This window comes from Archocentrus centrarchus, chromosome 2 (assembly GCF_007364275.1).
Source record: "Archocentrus centrarchus isolate MPI-CPG fArcCen1 chromosome 2, fArcCen1, whole genome shotgun sequence".
Classification (NCBI taxonomy): Eukaryota; Metazoa; Chordata; class Actinopteri; order Cichliformes; family Cichlidae; genus Archocentrus; species Archocentrus centrarchus.
The window spans coordinates 29,413,183-29,434,870 of NC_044347.1; the positions used below are offsets into that span (position 1 = coordinate 29,413,183).

General features: G+C 42.0%; 1 protein-coding gene across 1 annotated transcript in view; it reads left to right on the forward strand.

The window, feature by feature from the left end:
* Positions 1–21,367, forward strand: part of LOC115795365 (double-stranded RNA-specific editase 1-like) — a 55,848-nt gene extending 34,481 nt beyond the window's left edge. The window contains exons 2-10 of the mRNA XM_030751232.1: positions 3,616–3,678; positions 6,537–7,471; positions 12,402–12,516; positions 16,783–16,951; positions 17,180–17,334; positions 17,826–17,994; positions 19,329–19,510; positions 19,788–19,966; positions 21,189–21,367. Coding sequence (XP_030607092.1) covers positions 3,675–3,678; positions 6,537–7,471; positions 12,402–12,516; positions 16,783–16,951; positions 17,180–17,334; positions 17,826–17,994; positions 19,329–19,510; positions 19,788–19,966; positions 21,189–21,365 — 2,085 coding nt within the window. The 5' untranslated portion in view covers positions 3,616–3,674 and the 3' untranslated portion in view covers positions 21,366–21,367. The remainder of the gene's footprint in view (positions 1–3,615; positions 3,679–6,536; positions 7,472–12,401; positions 12,517–16,782; positions 16,952–17,179; positions 17,335–17,825; positions 17,995–19,328; positions 19,511–19,787; positions 19,967–21,188) is intronic.
* Positions 21,368–21,688: the final 321 nt, after the last annotated feature.

Here is a 21,688-nt window from a genome sequence, read left to right on the forward strand (position 1 = left end):
ATCACAGGACCCATTTTCACCCTCACTGACAGAACACATGTCCAAGACTGTTGGTAGAAATATGGATAATGCATAATTTTCATGTGGAAAAGTAAAGATAGACTGGGATTAATATCCACAGGCCAAAACAAAACTGTTCTGTGTTGATGGGGGTTAAAGCACACCACTATCCTATCACCCATGTGTCAAGCCTTCAGAAACAGGCCTCACTACCTGCAGTGGCCTGCCTTCTATAACCTGAGTGTTAATGTGTGTCATGGTCCTGGGTGTGAGACTCAGGGTTTTGATTGGGTTTTGGGACTTTTCATTTCTGTTTATTATTGAATATTTACTGTTTGCTTTTCTGTTTGATTCTTAGTTTGACTATTGATCTTGAATTCTTAGTTGGCATTACATGTAGTAGGACTGTGCATAGTGTTACTCTTTCCTGAGCTCAGCTGCCACCCATTTCCCCTGAGGAGCCAGTGCACAGCTGGCTCCACTCAGTAATCAGCCACTCAATAGTATAAAAGCTGGTGAAGTGCTGCTTGGTCTTAGTGTGTGTTTGGGCTGGTTTTGAGAGTGGTGTCAGCTGGCTGTGGTGGTGTTTTCTTTTTATGACATCTTAGTCTGTGGTTTTCCCTTTGTCTGACTGATACAGTGGTATAGCTATCTTTTTGAGTTTAGTCCTTTTCAATAAAGCTTTGGGGCAGTTTTCCTTTCTCTTTGCTTGGTCTCATTATTATTACTCTTTATCCCCTAGCTTTTGTCTGGGGCATAACAGTGGCAGTTATTGTTTATATCAGAGTTTTAGTTCCCTCGGTTTTCTCTCCTGTGTCTCTGTGTGGTGAGGTGTTTAGTTATTTCCTGTTTTGTTTTTGTAGTTTGCATTTAGATTTAGTTACCCTGTTATCCTAATTAGTTTCTCCTGTGCCTTCTTCCCCAGCTGCATCTAATTCCCTGATAGGCTGATTAGATTAGTGCTGGGTCTTTGCAAGGGCTACATATGCAAGTGGCCAATGTTGGTGTGTGTGTGTGTGTGTGTGTGTGTGTGTGTGTGTGCATTACCTTGGGGTAGGATCCAAGTGTTTTACCTGCAGCACTGGCTGACAAACAAAAAATGCTGTGACATTTTTCCCTCCTGGGTCCTTGCTCTGTGGACAGTTTATTTTTATTTTTTTCCAGCAGCAAACATAACTGTCCCTTTAGTTTTTTCTCTGTGTATTTTTCCCCCTCCCTTTTTTCATTTACATCCACTCTGATAGTCTCACCAGTCTCCATCCAGGAATTTGTGAGTCTTTATATTGATGCCTTGATCATTATTAAGCCCGAGCCTCCCGCAGGGATCGGCAAGGAGCCTATTGTATTTGCTCATGTGAAAAACAAAAAGGGGTCAAAGTCAAGCACCTGGGCCCCTCACCAAGGCCAACAGGGGCTAAGAGCACAACCTGTTCCCACCTAGGCAGCATGGGCACCCAGAAAAGGAGTCCAAAGCACCACACGAGCTGAGGGACAGTGAACAGACCCTAAGCCCAGGAAGGACACGAGCCAGCACAACCCGGGTGCCCAGGCACAGCCACAGCAGCACAGGATGAGCAAAGGGCACCCATTTTCCTTTTCAACACACTGCACAGCTCCTCCGTGAATCGCCACCTTATTGTGGTGGAAGGGTGTGTGTGTTCCAGTGATCCCAGGAGCTATGTTGTCCAGGGGCTTGTCCCCTGGTAGGGTCTCCCATGATAAATTGGCCCTGGGTCAGGGGCCAGACAAAGCAATTCAGAAGACCTCTTTGGAAACAGAAACAAGGGAACTGTTTACCCTGTCAAGGTCAGGGTTACCGGGGCCCCACCCTGACCCAGGCCTTGGGAGGGAGCTCGAGGGAGAGAATCTGGTGGCCGGTCATTAGCCCATGGTGCCCGGCCAGGTACAGCCTGAAAAGATGGGCCCGCGCTCCTGTAAGCACACCACCTGTAGGAGGCGTTATAGAAATAGAAATCCCTTCATTTGTCCCGCAATGGGGAAATTTCAAGGGGTCAGGTCGGGTGCAGTGTGTGTCGGGCTCTCTGGTGGGGAAGGAGCCTGAACTAGTGTGTGCGGTTGAGAAATACGGGCTAGATATAGTCGGGCTCATCTCAACGCAGGGCCTAGACTCTGGAACCAGTTTCCTGGAGAGGGGCTGGACTCCGTTTCAGAATGGAGTTGCCCCCGGTGAGAGGCGGGAGCTGGGGTGGGTATTCTTGTATCCCCCCCAGCTTGCTGCCTATACGTCAGAGTTTTCACCGGTAGACGAGAGGGTTGCTTCACTGCGCCTTCGGGCAGGAATGGGTCCTTACTGTTGTTTGCGCTCATGTGCTAATTGACAGTTCAGCGTACCCACCCTTCTTGGAGTCGCTGGGTGGGGTGCTCGAGGGTGCTCCATCCAGTGACTCAATTGTTCTGCTGGGAGACTTCAATGCTCATGTGGACAATGACAGTGAGACCTGGAGGGGTGTGATTGGGAGGAATGGCCTGCCTGATCTGAACCTGAATGGACTTCCGTTCAAACCGCAGTCTGTTCACACAAGTGACAGCAGAGTGGAACGGGAGATCGACAGACGGATCGGGGCCACATCTGCAGTAATGTGGATACTGCACCTGTCTGTTGTGGTGAAAAGGAAACTGAGCGAAGCTGTTGCTTTACCAGTCGATATACGTCCCGACTCTCACCTATGCTAACGAGCTTTGGGTAGTGACCAAAAGAATAAAATTGTGAATACAAACGGCAGAAATGAGCTTTCTCTGAAGGGTGGCTCGCCTCTCCCTTAGACCGGATAAGTGGAAGAAAATGGATGGATAAATGGATGGATGGAACACACTCCACAGAATAAGTAAAAATTCATATGAGCTGATGTTTTTGTTCTAATAAATGCTCAAAACGACACTGCGATGTCAGTTCTTTAAGTACATAGAACTTAAAGTGTTCTCTATTGACTTAGTATTGCATGTCTAGACTATCATGAATATGTCAAGAGAGACTGACAAGAATAGGACAACAAAGTATGCTTAGAGTGATCTCTCTCTCTCTCTCTCTCTCTCTCTCTCTCTCTCTCTCTCTCTCTCGATTCATTCCAGTTACAAATTTTTAACCATGTAATAATGAAGACAGTTTTATTTTCCTCTAATTTCTTTTTTTTCAACAGTTGCATAATTGAGGCATATATTCCAGGTGCCATGAATGGCATCAGGCAGAGCACTTACCATAGATCATACATGGTGGCAGCTTCATTTCTGATTTGTGATGAGTGTATCATTGATCAACTGATTGGTAATGTCCAACTAGAATGTGAAGTTCTTAGAGAAACTGTAGAGTGATTGCTGAAAGCTGTTGCAGCCTGCCTGCTCCTCCTGAAGCTGGTTCTCTAGTTTAGCTTCATGTTTAGATCAGTGCCTCCTTTTGTATGTCCTATAACTCCTTTGTGTGCCATATTTGTCCTTTTTTAGTTTAACCAGGATTTTCTTTTATTCGTAAAAACTTTTTTGTGACTGTGAGACTTCTCAAAGAACACCAAATCTAATATTTAGATTATTTTTCTTAGAGAGGGTCAACTCCCTTAATATCTCTGACTGAACGTTGTCAACGTTGCATGTTTCCTGCAGGTCAAGTAGGAGCTGCAGCAAAGGGGCTACTCGACACTGAAAGAGACAAAGCAGAAAGCATGAGTGAGTCCCTTTTTATTTTCTTTGTCTTTGTTTCAAATCCTGCAGAAAATATGGTCTTTAGTTGGAATAAATAAATAAATAATAATAATTTTCTATATTTGAGACTATGTCCAGATATTTTATGAGCTAAATGTATGCAAAAGGAACACTCTCACTGTTTAAATATCCCTCCTCTTCTTGGATGGGCTTTGAACATTTACCATCCAAATCTTTTTGGCCGGCTTAGGAAGCAAGATTGGAGCTTAATCCTGTGCTCAGAGTGTATCTACTTTGAGATTTCAGCCTTTTTTGATTGCAGATTCTACACTTGTCCCCTTGCTCTTAAGAAAAATGCTCCCTAAAGCCCCCTGAGAGCCACCTCTGGATTGGTCTATTTCAGCCTAAATCCACCTGACCCAGGATAAGCCACAATAGGATTTTTTTGGAAAAGATGGATGTTAACTTGACTCAGCATATTGGCTCTGAGTGAAGTTAACATGCAGGATATCACAGATGAAATTATGCAAACTTTAGTTTTACCTGTCTGCATCTATGTGTCAGAACTCTTAAAGCTCATGGTTTATTTACAGGTGAAGGACACCATGTTTGATACGAAGCAGTAATTCAATCTAACATCAGGCTAGAGTGCAATCTAGACTAGACTAATAAGATTCATTGTGCTCAAAGACATTAACCAGATAGCATGTTTGGTATTGTGATTCAGCCTCTATGCTAACAAATTGATAGGGCCTCTGTATACACTTCACTATTTGTGTTGGACAGCAGTAAGCTTGTCCCTGTTCGGCGTAAGCCACAGTGAAACCTTCTGGGAGCACATGTGGATTACGCCTGATGATGTTGGTCACACGCTGATGGTCAAGGTTGTTGAAGGGCATTTTAATATTTTAAGTCTAAACCCAAAGACAGAAACTTAATGAAATACCAGGGCAAGTGTTCCCTTCTTACCTTACAGCTGGATGTGCTGTGGCACACATATAGAACTGAACATGTTTGCAGTAGGTTACCGATTCATTTTTTTAGCAGTTTAAAGAGAGAGTTTCTACTTCTGCTTTGAGTAAATGTTTTGCTTATTACACTGCAGCACTGGTTGAGTGAATAACAATATGTTCCCTCTTCCCAGCAGACCTATAATCACTCTTCCCTCCTGTTGCTTAGGGCATTATCTGCTATTGTTTTCCCTTTTTGAGTTCCATCCTCAGCTTGCATGCTTGTGATTTACTTTATATACAATGTCAAGTCTGCTGTGACTGAATACCACAAGCACTTCTGTCTGTGCATTATAATTTTTAGTTATGGAGGAAGTGATTTACAGTTTATTTTGGAATGCATATAAACATATAGTGGCAGTTATCAGGGATTGAGTTTTTATTTTATCTAAACTGGTTCCATTTATGAAATCTGAATTCTTTCTAATGCCTTATTGAATCTTTTGTTGGCAGCTTATTTGTTGGGGCATCAATGCATCTTACCTAAGAAACATGTGCCATCTGTAGGTCAGTTTTTAATTTTTTCAGGCATTATGTTTTTGGGTTTTCTGCCCTTATCTAAATATGTACATCTTATTCTTGTGAATGTGTATCTCTTGGATAAATTGAATAAATTTAATCAAATTTGGCATAAACAATAACTTGATCTCAAATTGGAAGTCACTTGATTTTGGTGTCACAGTCACTCTCAGACAACATTTTTTTCTTGTTGTTGGCCAAATATCCAGAATTTGTACAGTAATTATAATAGAATTTCTGTCAAACAAGAAAAAAATGTTATCATAATGTTCAGCAAAAATATTGAAGGTACTCCACAGTTGTTCAGATATTAAATTGCTGATTCTAATCTCTGCTGCCCATCAATTCCTTAAACTTTTACTACTACTTTTACTGAGAGTATGAACACATATGGATGAAAACTGCAGCCAGTATGTAGATGCAGATAGTGTCAGAGTAGGGTAATCAAAGAACTATCAAAGAAAGAAAGACTGGAAGATTCAATAAGGGATTCAGTGCCTGTAGAGCTTAACCAGTCTGGGTATTTTACCAACTGGAAAGGGGATGGAACCCATCCCTACCGTACTCTGCAGTGGTTCAACTGTGATTGTTTTTTTTCTTTTCTTTTATATTTAACTATTTTATTTTCCTTTATTGTATCTTTTTATACATATTACTTATACATTGGGTGATTTATTTATTTATTTATTTATTTTTTTATGTATGAAGCAGCCATGCAGTAAACAAAAATGCAAGATATAATATGATTTTGCTGGTATTTTTCTTCAGGCTCAGTGGAACTCAAAATATCATACTGGGAACAGTTGATTGCACATTTTGCAACTCTATCCTTCCCCACAACCCTTCTCAACCTGCATTTTATAGGATTGTTTTCTGTCCTGAGCGCCGAAAGGAGTAACCTATCAAGCTTTTGTTGGAGGATGTTATAAATGGAAATTTACAAGTTTCATTGGCTTTGTTAACAGGGCCGTGTGATGTGTTCCCAGAAGGATGATTCAGAGACTGTTAGGAAAAATACATAGTGAATGATGGAATAAATAAATATTAAGCTTTCCATGTTATTGAATATTGACAATTTTCATCCTTAAATGTATTTTGATCAAAGTGTGTTTTGTTTTGTTTTTTATGTGTGTGCTAATTATTTTTATGGTTTTCATAAAGTAATGAACCTGTTAGGAATAAACTTGTATCAATATAATTTACTGTATTATTGAAATGTGCACCACCTAAATACTGGTCAAGGAACGTACATCACTGGCTCAGTTGCAAAGAGAGATAAAGGAATCTCTAAATTTTACATTTACAAGATCCTGCAATGAAGGCATTGTAAGTTACTCTTTCTGGGCACCGCAGGTTCATGCAGCACAGATGTTAAGGAAAATCGCAACTTGGACAACCTCTTCTCCAAAGAGGGGGTTGCAGCTGAGGCTGCTCAACTCCATAATGGGTGTACTAGGGGTGGGAGGAAACGTCCCTTAGAGGAGGGCAATGATGGGCACACACATTCCAGGTACAGGCCCAAGAAGCGTAAGAAAGTCCCTCGGCCCATTTTGCCCAAGAATGCTCTTATGCAGCTGAATGAGATCAAGCCAGGGTTGCAGTATAAGCTCCTCTCTCAGACTGGGCCAGTCCATGCACCAGTGTTTGTGATGACTGTGGAGGTCAATGGGCAGCTGTTTGAGGGTTTTGGTTCTACCAAGAAGAAGGCTAAGCTGAATGCAGCTGAGAAGGCACTGCGCTCCTTTGTCCAGTTCCCCAATGCATCAGAAGCCCATGTGGCCATGGGCCAGACTGGGTCTGTTCACACAGACTTCACCTCAGACCATGCCGACTTTCCGGATATGCTCTTTAATGCATTTGAGACATCCACACCTACAGAAGACACTTTTTACCTTGGTTCCAACAATAATAGTTCCTTCAGTTCACTGGGAATAGAGTACCGATTGCTACCCTCCCCAGGCCCTAACCTGGCCCAGTTTCCCTTAGCTCCAGCACCCTCCACCTCCATCTCCCTGACAGCTGGCAAGAATCCTGTCATGTTTCTTAATGAGATGCGGCCAGGCCTCAAATATGACTTTGTGTCAGAGAGCGGGGAGAGCCATGGCAAGAACTTTGTCGTGTCAGTGACGGTAGACTCTCAGAATTTCCAGGGTTCTGGGCGGAATAAGAAGCTGGCCAAGGCTCGGGCTGCCCAGGCTGCTCTGTCTGCTCTCTTTAAGATGCAGCTGCACCAGGCACCATCACAACAACCAATACCCAGAAAAGGACTGCAGCTTCACCAGCCACAGGTGAGCATGAAAACAGGTAGGTTGTTAAAGGTGTGTGTGTGTGTGTGTGTGTGTGTGTGTGTGTGAGAGAGAGAGAGAGAGAGACGTGCTGCAAGAAAGTATTTGCCCCCTTCCTGATTTCAATTTTTTTTTTAATTCATCAAATTGAATAAATACAAAATGCAGTTTTTAAATAAAGTTTTCATTAATTAAGGGAAAAATTATCCAAACCTGCCTGGCCCTATGTGAAAAAGTAATTAACTATAAACACCTAATCACTGGTTGTGCCCCTCTTTGGCAGCAAGAACTGCAATCCATCATGTGGAAAACCTAGAAATGAGTCTTTCACTTTGCTATAGATTAATTTTGGCCCATTTTTCTTTGCAGAATTGTTTTAATTCAGCCATATTGGAGTGATGGCCGGACAGTCTCCTTCAGAATATTCTGGTAGAGAACAGAATTCATGGTTCCATCAATTAGAGCTAATCACAATCATGTTTGATTGTTAGTATGATGTTCTTTCTTTTTTTACATAAGCCAACACATCGTTGGCTTATGTAAAAAACCTTCCAAAAAGTTAAACTTCTGTCTCATCAGTGTACACAATGTTTTCCCAAAGGTTTTGGGAATAATCAAGGTGTGTGATGTGAGATGACCCTCTGTGATTTTGGTCAGCAGTGGTTTTTACCTCAGAACTCATGGATGCCATTCTTGGCCAGTCTCTTCCTTATTGTTGAATCATGAATACTAACTTTAAATGAGCCAAGTGAGTCCTGCAATTCTTTAGATCTTGTTCTGGGTTATTTGTAACCCCCTGGATTAGTCATCGATGCACTTTTGGTGTAATTTTGGTCAGCCAGCCACTCCTGGGAAGGTTTACTACCAGGTTTTCTCCATTTGTGGATAATGGCTTTCATCGTGTTTTGCTGGAGTCCCAGAGCCTTAGAAATGGCTTCATAACCCGTTCCAGATAAATAGATGTTAATGACTTTGTTACTCATCTGTTCTAGAGTTTCTTTAGACTATGGCATGATATGTTGCTTGTTGAGATATTTTATCCTACTATAGTTTCTCAGACAGGCTCTACGCTGCTCAAAGATTGAAGGAACACTTTTTAATCAGAGTAGAGCATCAAGTCAGTCAAATTTCTGGGATTTTGATTTGGTCAGTTAAGTACTGTGGCCCAGGGGCCCCGCCCTTGGCTCGTGCTGGGATGATGGGCCTCTGGTGGGGTTGGCTGCTCATGGTCGCTGGATCTCTGGGGTTCTTGCCCTTTGGTCATGGGAACCCCGGCTGGGACCTCCATCCTGCTTCTCCAGGATTGGGCACACAGTTATCATTAACTGTATGGACCTTGTATTGTTAGTTTTATTAATTCCTCTTTGAAGTTGGGTTATGTTCCAACTGCCCTCAAACATGCAGTCATTTGTCCTCTTCTTAAAAAGAGTAATTTGGACCAAACTCAACCCTCTAACTTCAGGCCGATTTCTAAGCTTTTTATCAAAAGTTTTAGAGAAGGTGGTACTTACACAGATACAATCCTATCTTGATTCAAATGGCATCTCTGAGAAATTCCAGTCTGGTTTCAAATTGCAGCACAGTACCGAAACAGCTCTGGTTAGAGTTTTTCATGACTTACTTTTATCGCTTGACACTGGAAAATGTGCCGTACTGGTGCTGCTTGATCTGTCAGCAGCCTTTGATACTGTTGACCACAGTATCCTTATCTCATGCCTAGAATCATGTATGGGCCTTAGAGGAACTGCCCTCAGATGGTTTCAATCCTGTTTATCTAACAGGAGTTTCTCTGTTCAGTCAGGCAGTATTCATCTGCTGTATCTCCGTTTAAACGTGGTGTTCCCCAGGGCTCTTTACTAGGCCCCGTTCTTTTTTCTTTATATATGCTCCCTCTAGGTACTATTATTGAAAAACATAACATTTCTTTTCATTGCTTCGCAGCTGATTTACAGATTTATCTCCCACTTCAACCTAACAATCATTCATCTCTGAATACCTTAGTGGATTGTTTAAGGGGTGTTCATTTATGGCTGCAGTCTAACTTTCTTAAATTAAACAAAAATAAAACAGAGATTCTCCTCTTTGGTCACTCTCACATTTTGGATGGTTATGACAGTGCCTTAGGCCTCTTATCCCCCCTTTGTGTACCCATCTTCTAGAAACCTTGGCATCATTTTTGATACTGCTCTGAAATTTGATAAACAGATTAGCCCGGTAGTCAAGACATGTTTCTTCCATTTAAGACTTTTAAGTAAGATAAAGGGATATCTCCCACCACGGACCTGCAGAGAGCAATTCATGCCTTCATCGCCAGTCGTCTGGACTATTGCAACTCGCTTTATGTGGGATATGAACAGCGTCTTTCCAATCGCCTACAACTAGTTCAAAATGCAGCAGCACGGCTGTTGACAGGCACCAAACGGCATGATCACATTTTGCCCATTTTAGCCTCTCTACATTGGCTTCTTATTTCTTTTTGAATCAAGTTTAAATACTATTTCTGGTTTTTAAGAGTCTAAACGGATTAGCGGCTGTTTATTTAACTGAGTTGTTGAGGCCCTACATCCCGATTAGAGAACTGAGGTCCTCCGATCAAAACCTATTGACCGGATACAAATCTAATATGAAGAGTAGAGGGGATAGAGCCTTTGCCCCTAAACTCTGGAATGACCTTCCTCTCCACATAAGAGAGGACTACAGTACTTTTACCACTACTTTTAAAAAACTTCATAAAACTTATTTATTTGCATGTGCATTTCAGACTGGTTGATAGATCTTCTTGGCATTACTATTGGCATTACTATTACGATCCATTGTGTATTGTATTGTTTATGGTTTAATTGTGTTTTTATTTTTGTTTTATGTTATGTTTTATATTATTTTATTTGTTGTTTCATGCCTTGTGAAGCACTTTTGTCAATGGCTTTTGTTTTAATGTGCTATACAAATAAATTGATTGATTAGGATCTGTGGTCTCAGCTCTTCAGTTCTCTTGGGGTGGCTGAGGGCAGCCTGGGTTTCCTGAGCCATTCTGTCTGTCTCTGGCTCCAGGGATGGTGTTAGTTGTGGCTTCTCACCCTCATTATGAAGTATGTTTCATGACACACACACGCAGAAGAAAAAGTATATGAATTTGTTGGTCGTTGCTGCCAGACCACAGGTTTTAAACAAAAGTACTGGGGGTTGATAATCAGCCACTTTGGCCTTAATGAAATAGCCAACAGGTGCACTAGAGGGGCAACAATGAGATAACCCCAAAACAGGAATGGTTTTACAGCTGGAGGGCACTGATATTTTTTCCTCCCTTATCTTTTCTATTTTTCCCTAGTTTTGCATTTGTCTTGGGTCACTGTCACTACTGGTAGCATGCTGTGATACCTGGACCCTGCAGAGGTTTCACAGGTACCCCAAATCCTCCAGAATGGTATTTCAACACATGCCATTGCCAGACGATTTGCTGTGTCTCCCAGCAGTCTCAAGAGCATGGAGGAGATTCAAGGAGATGGGCAATTACTCTAGGAGAGCTGGTCAGGGCCATAGAAGGTCCTTAACCCATCAGCTGGACCAGTATCTGCTTCTTTGTGCAAGGACGAATAGGATGAAAACTGCAGAGCTACAAAATGACCTCCAGAAGGCCAGCACCATGGAGCCCAATTGGCATTTGCCATAAAACGCACAATATTAGCAAGTCCACCACTGGTGCCCTGTGCTTTTCACAGATGAGAGCAGGTTTACCGTAAACACACATGTGAAAGGGTCGAGAGAGGCTGTGGAGACGCTGCCTGCAAAATCATTCAGCATAACCAGTTTGGTGGTGGGTCAGATGCACAGACCTCTACAGGCTAGGCAACGGCACCCTGACTGCCAGACTGTCACTGTCAGACCCTCCTGGTGCACGACAATATCCGGTATCATGTGGTGAGAGTATGCAGGCGTTTCCTGGAGGATGAAGGAACTGACACTGACATGAATCCAACACCTCTGGGACATTATGTTTAATGCGTAATATTCCTTTAAAGGGTGGAAGAATTGCATTGCATACATCTTTAAAGTCTGAAAATACCAAGGACCGGGTGAACAATTTTGGATTTATTTTTGAATTTTCTGCAACACACAGGGTAAAAAGTATACATACAGGCTCAGATATATACATACACCCCCACTGATATTTGGTTAAGTGTCCTTTAGCAAGTTGCACCCCTACCAGACTTTTTCTTATAGGGCCAGGCAAGTTTGGAGTTTTCCAATAAATAAAAACAGACTGCATTTCGTATCTATCGTAGTTAGGTTTGTCTATTATTAAAATTTGAAAAATGTGACAAATATGCAAAAAAACAAAAAGAAAGAATAAAGAAATCACATGCTGAGGATTGTTCTTTTTTTTTTTTTTAACTCAAGGCCTTAGCTGAAAGCAGCAGTGGCCTGTTTGATCACAGGCAGATCTCCAGCGTCTAATGACAGAAATGTCACTGCTCATGGAAGCAGCTTCAGGAGAGACAAGTTCGATACACTGAGGAGCTATTTACACATAAGATAATCCCTGCCTCTAATCCCTGTACACTGATAACAAAGCCGCTATCTTAATTACCATCACCCTCTGTGTGCTATTCAAACACTGATTCATTATACCTGCCTTTCCAAGTCAGTGGGTGAAGCAGAGCATTTGGGTCTTTTATTAAGCTGCTCACATCCCTGCCTGTCATTCACACCTGTGCAGCATTCCTAATTGAAATCAGTAATAATTTAAGTGCAGATAGGAAGAGCTTTTACTTATTTCTTATCCTACCTCACCATCATTTTCATTTGCTTTTTGTTAATTCACATTTAATACAGCCGACTGAAAAGAGTTGCTTTCTTTGTAATTGTTGTTATTTGGACGTTTCTGTCTTATTTCTCATGATTCTACCATTGTGCCTTCTGTCTCACTCCTCAGGTCCTTGCAGACACCGTCTCTCATCTGGTTGTTGATAAGTTCAGCGAACTAACAGATAACTTCATGTCTCCACACGCTCGAAGAAAAGTCTTGGCAGGTGTTGTCATGACAACAGGTATTATTTGTTTTTAATGCTGAATAATCACAATTACATTTCAGGCTTTCTATTCAAAGACAGTTTACAAAATAGACTTATACCTACAAGGGTATCAGAAACACAATTTTAGCTTACACAGTTCACTGATTCACTAAAGCTACTAGCAGCTGACTTCCTCTTGGTTGGAAGCAGAGGAGGTGAGGAGAGAGGGAGAGAGGGAGAGAGGCTGTCAGCTGGAGGTTGAGAGGCTGCTGCCATCCAATCAACCAATCTGAACTCTGGAACTTCTTCAAACCAGCTAATCAGCAGTTTCCACCTGTCTCAACAGCCAACACACACACACACACACACACACACACACACACACACACACACACACACACACAGACACACACACACGCACACACACACACACACACACACACACACACACACACACACACACACGCACACACACACACACACACACACACTCTAATGGGAGGAGCCAAGAATGTAAGCAAACATGGCATACGGTCATGAAACATAACAGAAAAAACTGCTGGATATAATGGTGGATGGTCTGCATCTACTGTACTGTTTGTGTACATGGTCTATAAAAATTGATAATCTAGTGAGTAAAATGGGTAGAGCTCTGTGAGCGGTGGAAAAAGTTACAAAATTAATCAAAACAAAATATTTTGAATGCATTAGTTCAGTCAAAGCGTGATTGTTGTTTTGTGGTCTGGGTCCTATTCCAGGAAGCAGGTTTAGCTAACAACTCTGGGTTTGTAACTAAAATGAGGAAACTGATCCAGGAAGAGAGCCAACATCAACTCTGAGTCAGTTACCATGGTAACAGACTCTGTGACCCTAACCTGCTCTCTGGCAGGTTTTATCTCTCTGACTCCGCCCCTCCTGCTACACCTGAACCATCTGTCTGACACTCTGATTCTTTTCCTCCTTCATAAAGTGGCTGTCAGAGCGTCAGAGGAGCGAATTCATCTGCAGACGTTTATGTTTCTACGATCACTGAAATCCCAGTTAGACGTTAGTTTGTTATTTTTGTAACATGAAGCTTTTACAGTCGTTCACTCGTCAACAGGCTGTAAGGACGGAGACAGCGATGATGTCAGACTGTCAGTCAGTTCCTCTGAAACATTTACTGTAGCATCTCTGTTACATCACACTGATCTGGATGAAGCTGCTGACACAGAACACACTGATCAATGATCAATGATCGATCATTGGTCATGCTGGAAAAGCTCACTGATGGAAAAATATCTGATCCTGGAGATGATGGGAATGTTTGAGTGAAGATGAGGCTGAAATGATTTGAAGACTTCAAACTGAACTAAATGGATTTAAAGTGACTGAAATCAACATTTTGAAAGTTCTGCTGTCTGAAATTCAAAGTATGAATCTCCACAAATTTCCACTGAAAATCACCAAAATCTGTGATCAGAGGCTCTATAACGGATCAGTTAACCGTGTCTGAGTCCACCTGCACAGCAGGAGGATCCAAACGGATCAGGATCAGGGATTCAGACCGGATCAGGTCCAGATCCAGTTCAGGCTCCAGTCATTTCCCAGCTCATCCAGTCTGGATCTGTTCATAATGGATTCATTTTCCCAACACGATCTGCATTCTTTAATTAAAATGTCTCATCCTCCCAAACTGAAATATTTCAAACCTATAAAGCTGAGATATTTCTGAGAACATAAAACTATGACTGACCTCTGACCTTTAACAGTAACTCAGTGAAACGTCTCTGCTGTGGCTGTCAGAGAGCCATCATCTATCAGTGAAGCTGATCTTAGATCAGATTAGAAACTCTTAAACTGGAAACATTAAAGCAATTTTTCTGTAAACATTTCTCATTTTTATCCAGTAACGGCAGAAATAATGAAATTCTCAATTAAAAAAATGAATAAAGTGAGGCTGCTATTCCATCATAGATTCCATTTTTATTGTATAATTGTTTAAACAAATACATGGCCATAAACTGAACTGTCATAAACTGAACTGTCAAACTGCAGTAAAAACAGTTTTTATGGAGTAACAAACTGACCTGAGGTCAGCTGCCTCCGGGGTCTGCTGCTGTCTCAGTCTCTAACACACAGGTCGGTCAGTAAACTCAGTCTGACCTGAGATTTTATAAATTAAATGTAAAATTAGGATTCAGCTTCATCTGATGGAGATTCAAGTTATATAAATGATGACAGCAGACATTATAAAGAAATTATATATTTGATAACAAACTTTTATTCTGTCTGTGATGATGTCAGAGTGGGTCTGGCTGATTAAAGTGACTCATCATGCTCCACACTGACACGTGCGATCCTCCATCATCGGATTAAAATGGAGGCTCCGCCCTTTATTTACCCATTGCCATGGTGAATCCTGGTATCAGAGCTCCAGTGATGATGGCTTTCTGTCCTTACTCACACACGCACTAAATCAGGGTGATCACACTCAGAGCTGAGTGAACTAACTCTGATCAGCTGTTCTGGAACGGGAAACTCAGAGTTGCTGATCTCAGAGTCTGTTTTTAAACTCAGAGCTTGTTGAACCTGCTTCCTGGAATTGGGCCCTGGTCCAGTGCCTGATAACATTCAATTTAGTTCAGTTCAGATCAATTCAATTCAATTGTAACCCTACAATATTACAATTACACAGCCTGGCGTGATAGTGGGAAGGCGAAAGTGGGACAGAAAAATTCCTTTTAAACAGGAAGAAACCTTTGGCAGAACCAAGCTCAGGGAGGGGCAGCCATCTGCCGTGACTGGTTGGGGGTGAGGGGAAAGAGAAGAGAGCATAGAGAGACAGGACGAAAAGCAAACTATAGGAGAGAGCTGGAGTTTAATAAATGTTAATGATTAAATACATTAGTGCTGTATAAACACACAGAGAGTGAAAAGGGATAAGTTAAGAAGAAACACTCAGTGCATCATGGGAAGCCCAGCATAATAAAATGTGCTGGAAACTGAAGGAGTAAGAATAATTGGGCTGAAGTGGCTACACACTATTTTGCCAAAAGTACTCGCTCATCTACCTGCACACACATGAACCTGAGTAACATCCATTCTTAATCCAGAGGCTTTAATATGATGTCAGCCCACTCTTTGCAGCTATAACAGCTTCAAATGTTCTGGGAAGTCTTTCCACAGGTTTAGGAGTGTTTATGGGAATTTCTGACCGTTCTTCCAGAAGCACATCTGTGAGGTCAGACACTGATGTTGGAGAGAAGGCCTGGCTCACAGTCTCCGCTCTAATCCATCCCAAAGGTGTTCTATCAGGCTGAGGTCAGGACTCTGTGCAGGCCAGTCAAGTTCTTCCACACCAAACTGGCTCATCCATGTCTTTATGGAGCTGCTTTGTTCACTGGTGTGCAGTCATGTTGGAACAGGAAGGGGCCATCCCCAAACTGTTCCACAGAGTTGGAGCATCAAACTGTCCCAAATGTCTTGGTCTGCTGAAGCATTAAGAGTTCCTTTGACTGGAACTAAGGGGCCGAGGCCAACTCCTGAAAAACACCCCCACACCATAACCCCCCCTCCACCAAACTTTACACTTGGCATAATGCACAATGCAGGTACCGTTCCCTTGGCAACCACCAAACACAGACTCATCCATCAGATTGCCGAGAAGTGTGACTCATCCCTCCAGAGAACACGTCTCCACTGCTCTAGAGTCCAGTTACACCACTGCATCAACACTTTGCATTGAGCTTGGTGATGGAAGGCTTGGATGCAGCTGCCATGAAAAACCCATTCCATGAAGCTCGGTATGCAAAGTTCTTGAGCTGATCTGAAGGCCACATGAAGGTTGGAGGTGTTTAGCGATCAACTCTGCGATGTCTACACATTATGCTTCTCAGCTGTGATTATACTTGGCCTACCACTTCACTACCTCTTTGTTATAATCCCACAAACAGTTGACTGTGGAATATTTAGTAGTGAGGAAATTTTAGTACTGGACTTGTTGCACAGGTATCATCCTATCACTGTTCCACACTGCAGTTCACTGAGCTCCTGAGAGGGACCCATTCTTTCAGTAATGTTTGTAGAAGCAGTCTGCATGCCTAGGTGCTTGGTTTATACACCTGTGGCCGTGGAAGTGACTGGAACACCTGAACTCAGTGATTTGGATGGTGAGTGAATACTTTTGGCAATATAGTGTGTTGTCGGAGTGAAGCTAATAGAAAAGAAGCAAGGATGATCTAAACAAGCTGCCCATGTTTACACATTATGATGCCACCTGTTTTTAATCTCAGTTCAAATCATTTTATTTTACCCATCCAGGTACAGATGTAAAGGAGGCTCAGGTCATCTGCATATCCACAGGGACAAAATGCATCAACGGTGAATACATGAGTGATAGAGGTTTGGCCCTCAATGACTGCCATGCAGAGATTGTAGCTCGTCGATCTCTCATCAGGTTCCTGTACTCCCAGCTGGAGTACTTCCTCAGGTAAAGACTAATTAGTCTAACTTTCCACCTGCTTTTAGAGCTCACAATACATCCATACTGTACACAGAAATGAGTCCACAAAGCACCTCCTGCATATTCATTCTTAGAATTAAAATATCTCAATGACTAATTAATTTAGCCATCTTTAAACACAATTTTAAGAAATTATCAGTTACCGTCTACCAGCAGTTAAACGCTGTTAACCTTTGTCTACATTTCTGTCTTCAGCAACAGTGAAGAAGAGCAGCAGAAATCCATTTTTACCTGGGGCGATAACAGACAAGGCTTCAGAGTTAAGGAAAATGTCCAGTTCCACCTGTACATCAGCACTTCCCCCTGCGGAGATGCACGCATCTTTTCACCTCATGAAACTGGAGTAGAGGGTAAGATTATTATTCATCCATCCATTCACTTCCGCTTATCCTGTTCAGGGTTGTGGGGGGGGCTGGAGCCTATCCCAGCTGGCATAGGGCGAGAGGCAGGGTACACCCTGTGCCAACACAGAGAGACAAACAACCATTCACACCTGTGGGCAATTTAGAGTGACCAGTTAACCTACTGTAATCCCAATAACTGCATGTCTTTGGATTGTGGGAGGAAACCCAGAGAAAACCCACACAGAAAGGCTCGGGCCAACGTGGATTCAAACCCAGGCCTCCTTGCTGTGAGGCAGCAGTGCTGCCTGCCATAATTTAATGATAAAAAATAATTTAATTTAACAAAAGCCTGCATGTGCGTGTGTGTGTGTGCATGTGTGTGTGTGTGTGTGTGTGAGTGTGTGTGTGTGTGCGTGTGTGTGTGTGTGTGTAGATTACTGCTATGTCCTCAGTGACCTTGCTCAGTGACCTTGCTTCTTTTTTTTTTCCTCTGTTAGATCAAGAAGACAGACACCCAAACAGAAAGGCACGTGGGCAGCTGCGCACTAAAATTGAGTCTGGTGAGGGAACCATTCCTGTGCGCTCCAGTAACACCATCCAGACATGGGACGGGGTTCTTCAGGGAGAAAGGCTGCTTACCATGTCCTGTAGTGACAAGATTGCGAGGTCTGTGCTCCTGTTTGTTACACGGTCTGATGGTGGTTAGTGATGTCACATACTGTGGTTTTCTGGGGGCCCAGCTAACTGATGGATTGTTTAAACAGTCAAGAAGTGACACAATACTCATCAGGGATTGGCAAAAAAAAACAAAAAGGAAATGAATAACTATTTTGTATGTGCTTTAGTTATTTATTTATTTAGGAAATGAAATTAACTCTGCTTCTATCCTTTATATGTTCTTTGTTTAAAAAATAAGAGTATAAGGGTACAGTCTAGTCTCACAGCAAATTATAAAAGCTATGCTAATGCACAGCACAAAAACTTGAATTTTTAAGCTGTAATTTTGAGACTGTGTGAGATCCTGGCATTTTATACAGTATATTGGATTTCAACTCAGCACCCTGTTCACCTAAGAAAATGGAGCGTTGGGTAACAACTTCAAACCACCATCTTTTGCTAGAGCAAGTAGCAAAGTTTGAGCCCCTTAACTTGAGAAAGTGTAAAAATTCTACTCAAGTTAGTCAAATAAGAATAATATGATAAATTTATCATACCACATGGAACATTAACCCCACTCTCACTGGTTAAAGTCCTGTATTTGTTTATTTTTGGGGCATTTGTTCCTCTAGTTGACAGACAGGAAACATGTGGAACGAGAGCACAGGAACAACCTGCAGAAAGGGTCCATAGATGGAAACTTTATGGTATGTGTCCTAAACACTACTTCTGCTTTCTAAGGTGGCCGTTGTGGCTTGGAAAGAAAACAACCCGACAGTGACATCTCACAATTTAAAAGCATCTCATAATCTTAAAGCCTGTATTGTGAATTAGCTTTGTGCTGTGGGTCGACATAGCTATGCCACACACTGCTGTGAGGCTGGGTGGTACAATGTGCAATACGAATGTGCAAAGCTAGCTATTGTCTATACAGTCAAACTATTACAGCCAGCTCTGCAGAAGCATTTGAGTGTTGAAGTGTGTTTCTGAGCAGACCAGTAGGAATCCTCTGCATGTATAAAGAGGCTGAATTATCTCAGTGTCACACAGCAATCAGCCTGATTCTCTCTCTGCTCTTAGCTGCATTTCTCAGGTGTCATGAAGCCACTGGTGCTCTGATTAGGCTTCTTGATGAGCCTCTAGGAGGCCGCTAACAGCAGAGGACTCCTCTGCGCCAGTAATCAGATTTGTATTTTAATGAAATTTATTTAGAATCATAATGTTGAATTTTGTTAATTTGCATGTCTGCTTGGGTTATTTCAGCTTTAGCCTGCTTTGTTTCTTCATCTCTGTGGTTTCCAAACAAAGAGGATTTCTCTGAAACATTCGCTCCGTCCCTTCAGGTGGAATGTTGTCGGATTTCAAGGTTCTCTGATGAGCTACTTCACAGAGCCCATCTATTTCTCCAGCATCATCCTGGGCAGCCTGTACCATGCTGACCACCTTTCAAGAGCCATGTACCAGAGGATTAGTGAGATTGAAGAGCTACCGCAGTCCTTTAGCCTGAACAGGCCGCTGCTCAGTGGTGAGAGGCACACTTCACTCTCTGATCAGTCACCTGTTCATTCACACCTGATTGCACTGATGGGACATTTTTAAGTATTCTGAGAATTAGAAATCAGGGACTAATCACAGATTACTGAAGTTTTAGGGTTTATAAACTAGGAGAGATGAGGTTTTATGGGATAAAGGTTGTAACTTGATTAGTAAAATAATGGAATGAAGCTGTGTAGAGTAGACAGGCAAATAGCTATCACATTCATGATGCTACTTGAAATAGTTTTATGTGATTATGTGTCCAGGAATAAGTAACACAGAGGCTCGTCAGCCAGGAAAAGCACCAAACTTCAGTGTGAACTGGACGGTCGGAGACCAGAACTTAGAGGTGATCAACGCGACCACGGGGAAAGATGATCTGGGTCGACCCTCCAGGCTTTGCAAACACGCCCTCTACAGCCGCTGGATGAATCTATACCGCAAGGTAACACCTTACTGACATGATGGATTTTTCTATGCTATATTATACCGCAGTGTTTGACTGCATACTGTAACTACTTATATGTATAAGTAGACACCGTATGCAGTAAACAAGCAAAATAAATTTACTGCTGGGAAGCCAGCTCTCATAAGGAAAAGGTGATCTGTCATCCTCACAAATGAAAGTAACATTTTCTCCAGATTAATATAGCAAACGTTACATCACTGTTAACTTATAACTATTGGTCTTCCTTTATTATTTTCATTTTTCTATTAATCATTATTATTTTCACCTTTAATAATAACCATTATTTTCACCTGAAATATTTTTGTAAATTATTTTTTTTACATCTGTGAAAAACAAGACTGAAAACTATTGATTTAGTCTACAGAAGTGTATCCTGGCGAGAGCCTGGCTGGACTTGCATTTAAAAAGTCCAAGTTTAGTTGGTGCCAGTGACAGCTTAACATCGAAAACTGACTTATTCATTTCCTAAAAAAGGCTTCAGCCTCTTGTGGTTGACATCACAAAACCAGCACTCTGAACCTTTTAAAACAGAACTGATTTCCAGTGTGGTTCATTTACGATGTGTGCTGCTGGTGCCACCCAACTGTGCAACTGTATGTGTGATATTTGCCACCTTTCTTGTGCATGCAGTGGATTGTTGTGTAGATTTGAAGATTAACACAAGAGCAGTACATGCAGCTGCATTTACCACCTGATTTATGCTCATTTATATGCTATTCGTGTCTAAAGGTGTACAGTTTTAGTTTGATGGATCTGTTTACAATATAATAGCAAACCAAAGGTTTTAAGTACAAATAGAATCTGCTAAACATGCAACACAGACTACAAGCTGATCCAGTTGTGTAATAATGTTTCTTCAGTTCTGAGAAAAGGCGCCTGCCTGCCTGCCTGCCAGTTAAAGCAGCTCTGACCCTAATAAAGTGCCTCAGTACAATTCAAACAAGTGAGTTATGAATTCCCCCCGTACAGCTGTTATGAAGGAGGAAATTAACTATAGAGGTGTTTGTAGTGGGCTGTAAATGTTTGCTCTAATTCAGAGTGATCCTATTGCAGTTTTGAGTGCTTCTGTGCTTTTAGCTGTTAACGTTGATAATTCATCTTCATTTACTTATGTCTGACCACCTAAACATACTTTTTGTTTAAGTGGGGGGGATTATTGCTGTTATCTAAGTGAACCCTTGTCTCCATTGTACTGTAGCTCTCCTCCATGCTGCGAATCAGGACGGCGAGGCCCAGCAGCTACCATGAGGCCAAACAGGCGGTGATGGAGTATCACTGTGCAAAGCAGGCGCTCTTCAGGGCCTTCCAAAAAGCTGGACTGGGTGCCTGGGTGAAGAAGCCTATAGAGCAGGACCAGTTTGCTCTCTCCATCTGAGTTATCTGCATTCATCGTGGCGGTGGTGGTGGTGGTGGTGGTCTATATGAGTGTCAAACTGCTTTAATTTCAGTAGCTGTTTTTTTTTTCCTTCTGAGTTGTTGACCGTGTGTCCCTGGGATAAAAAAGAAGCAGCAAATCCAGATGTCAGAATCCATAGAGTCAAGATTCCACCTTCATTTTCATAGACTGGTTGGGTGATACCAAGTTTTTGTGGGGAGAGGGGGGGTTACATTACCAAATGATTAAACATGCTAGTATTTTACCCAAAATTAATAATGAATAAAGAAAATTAACATGTTATTCATGTAAGATGTTTGTTG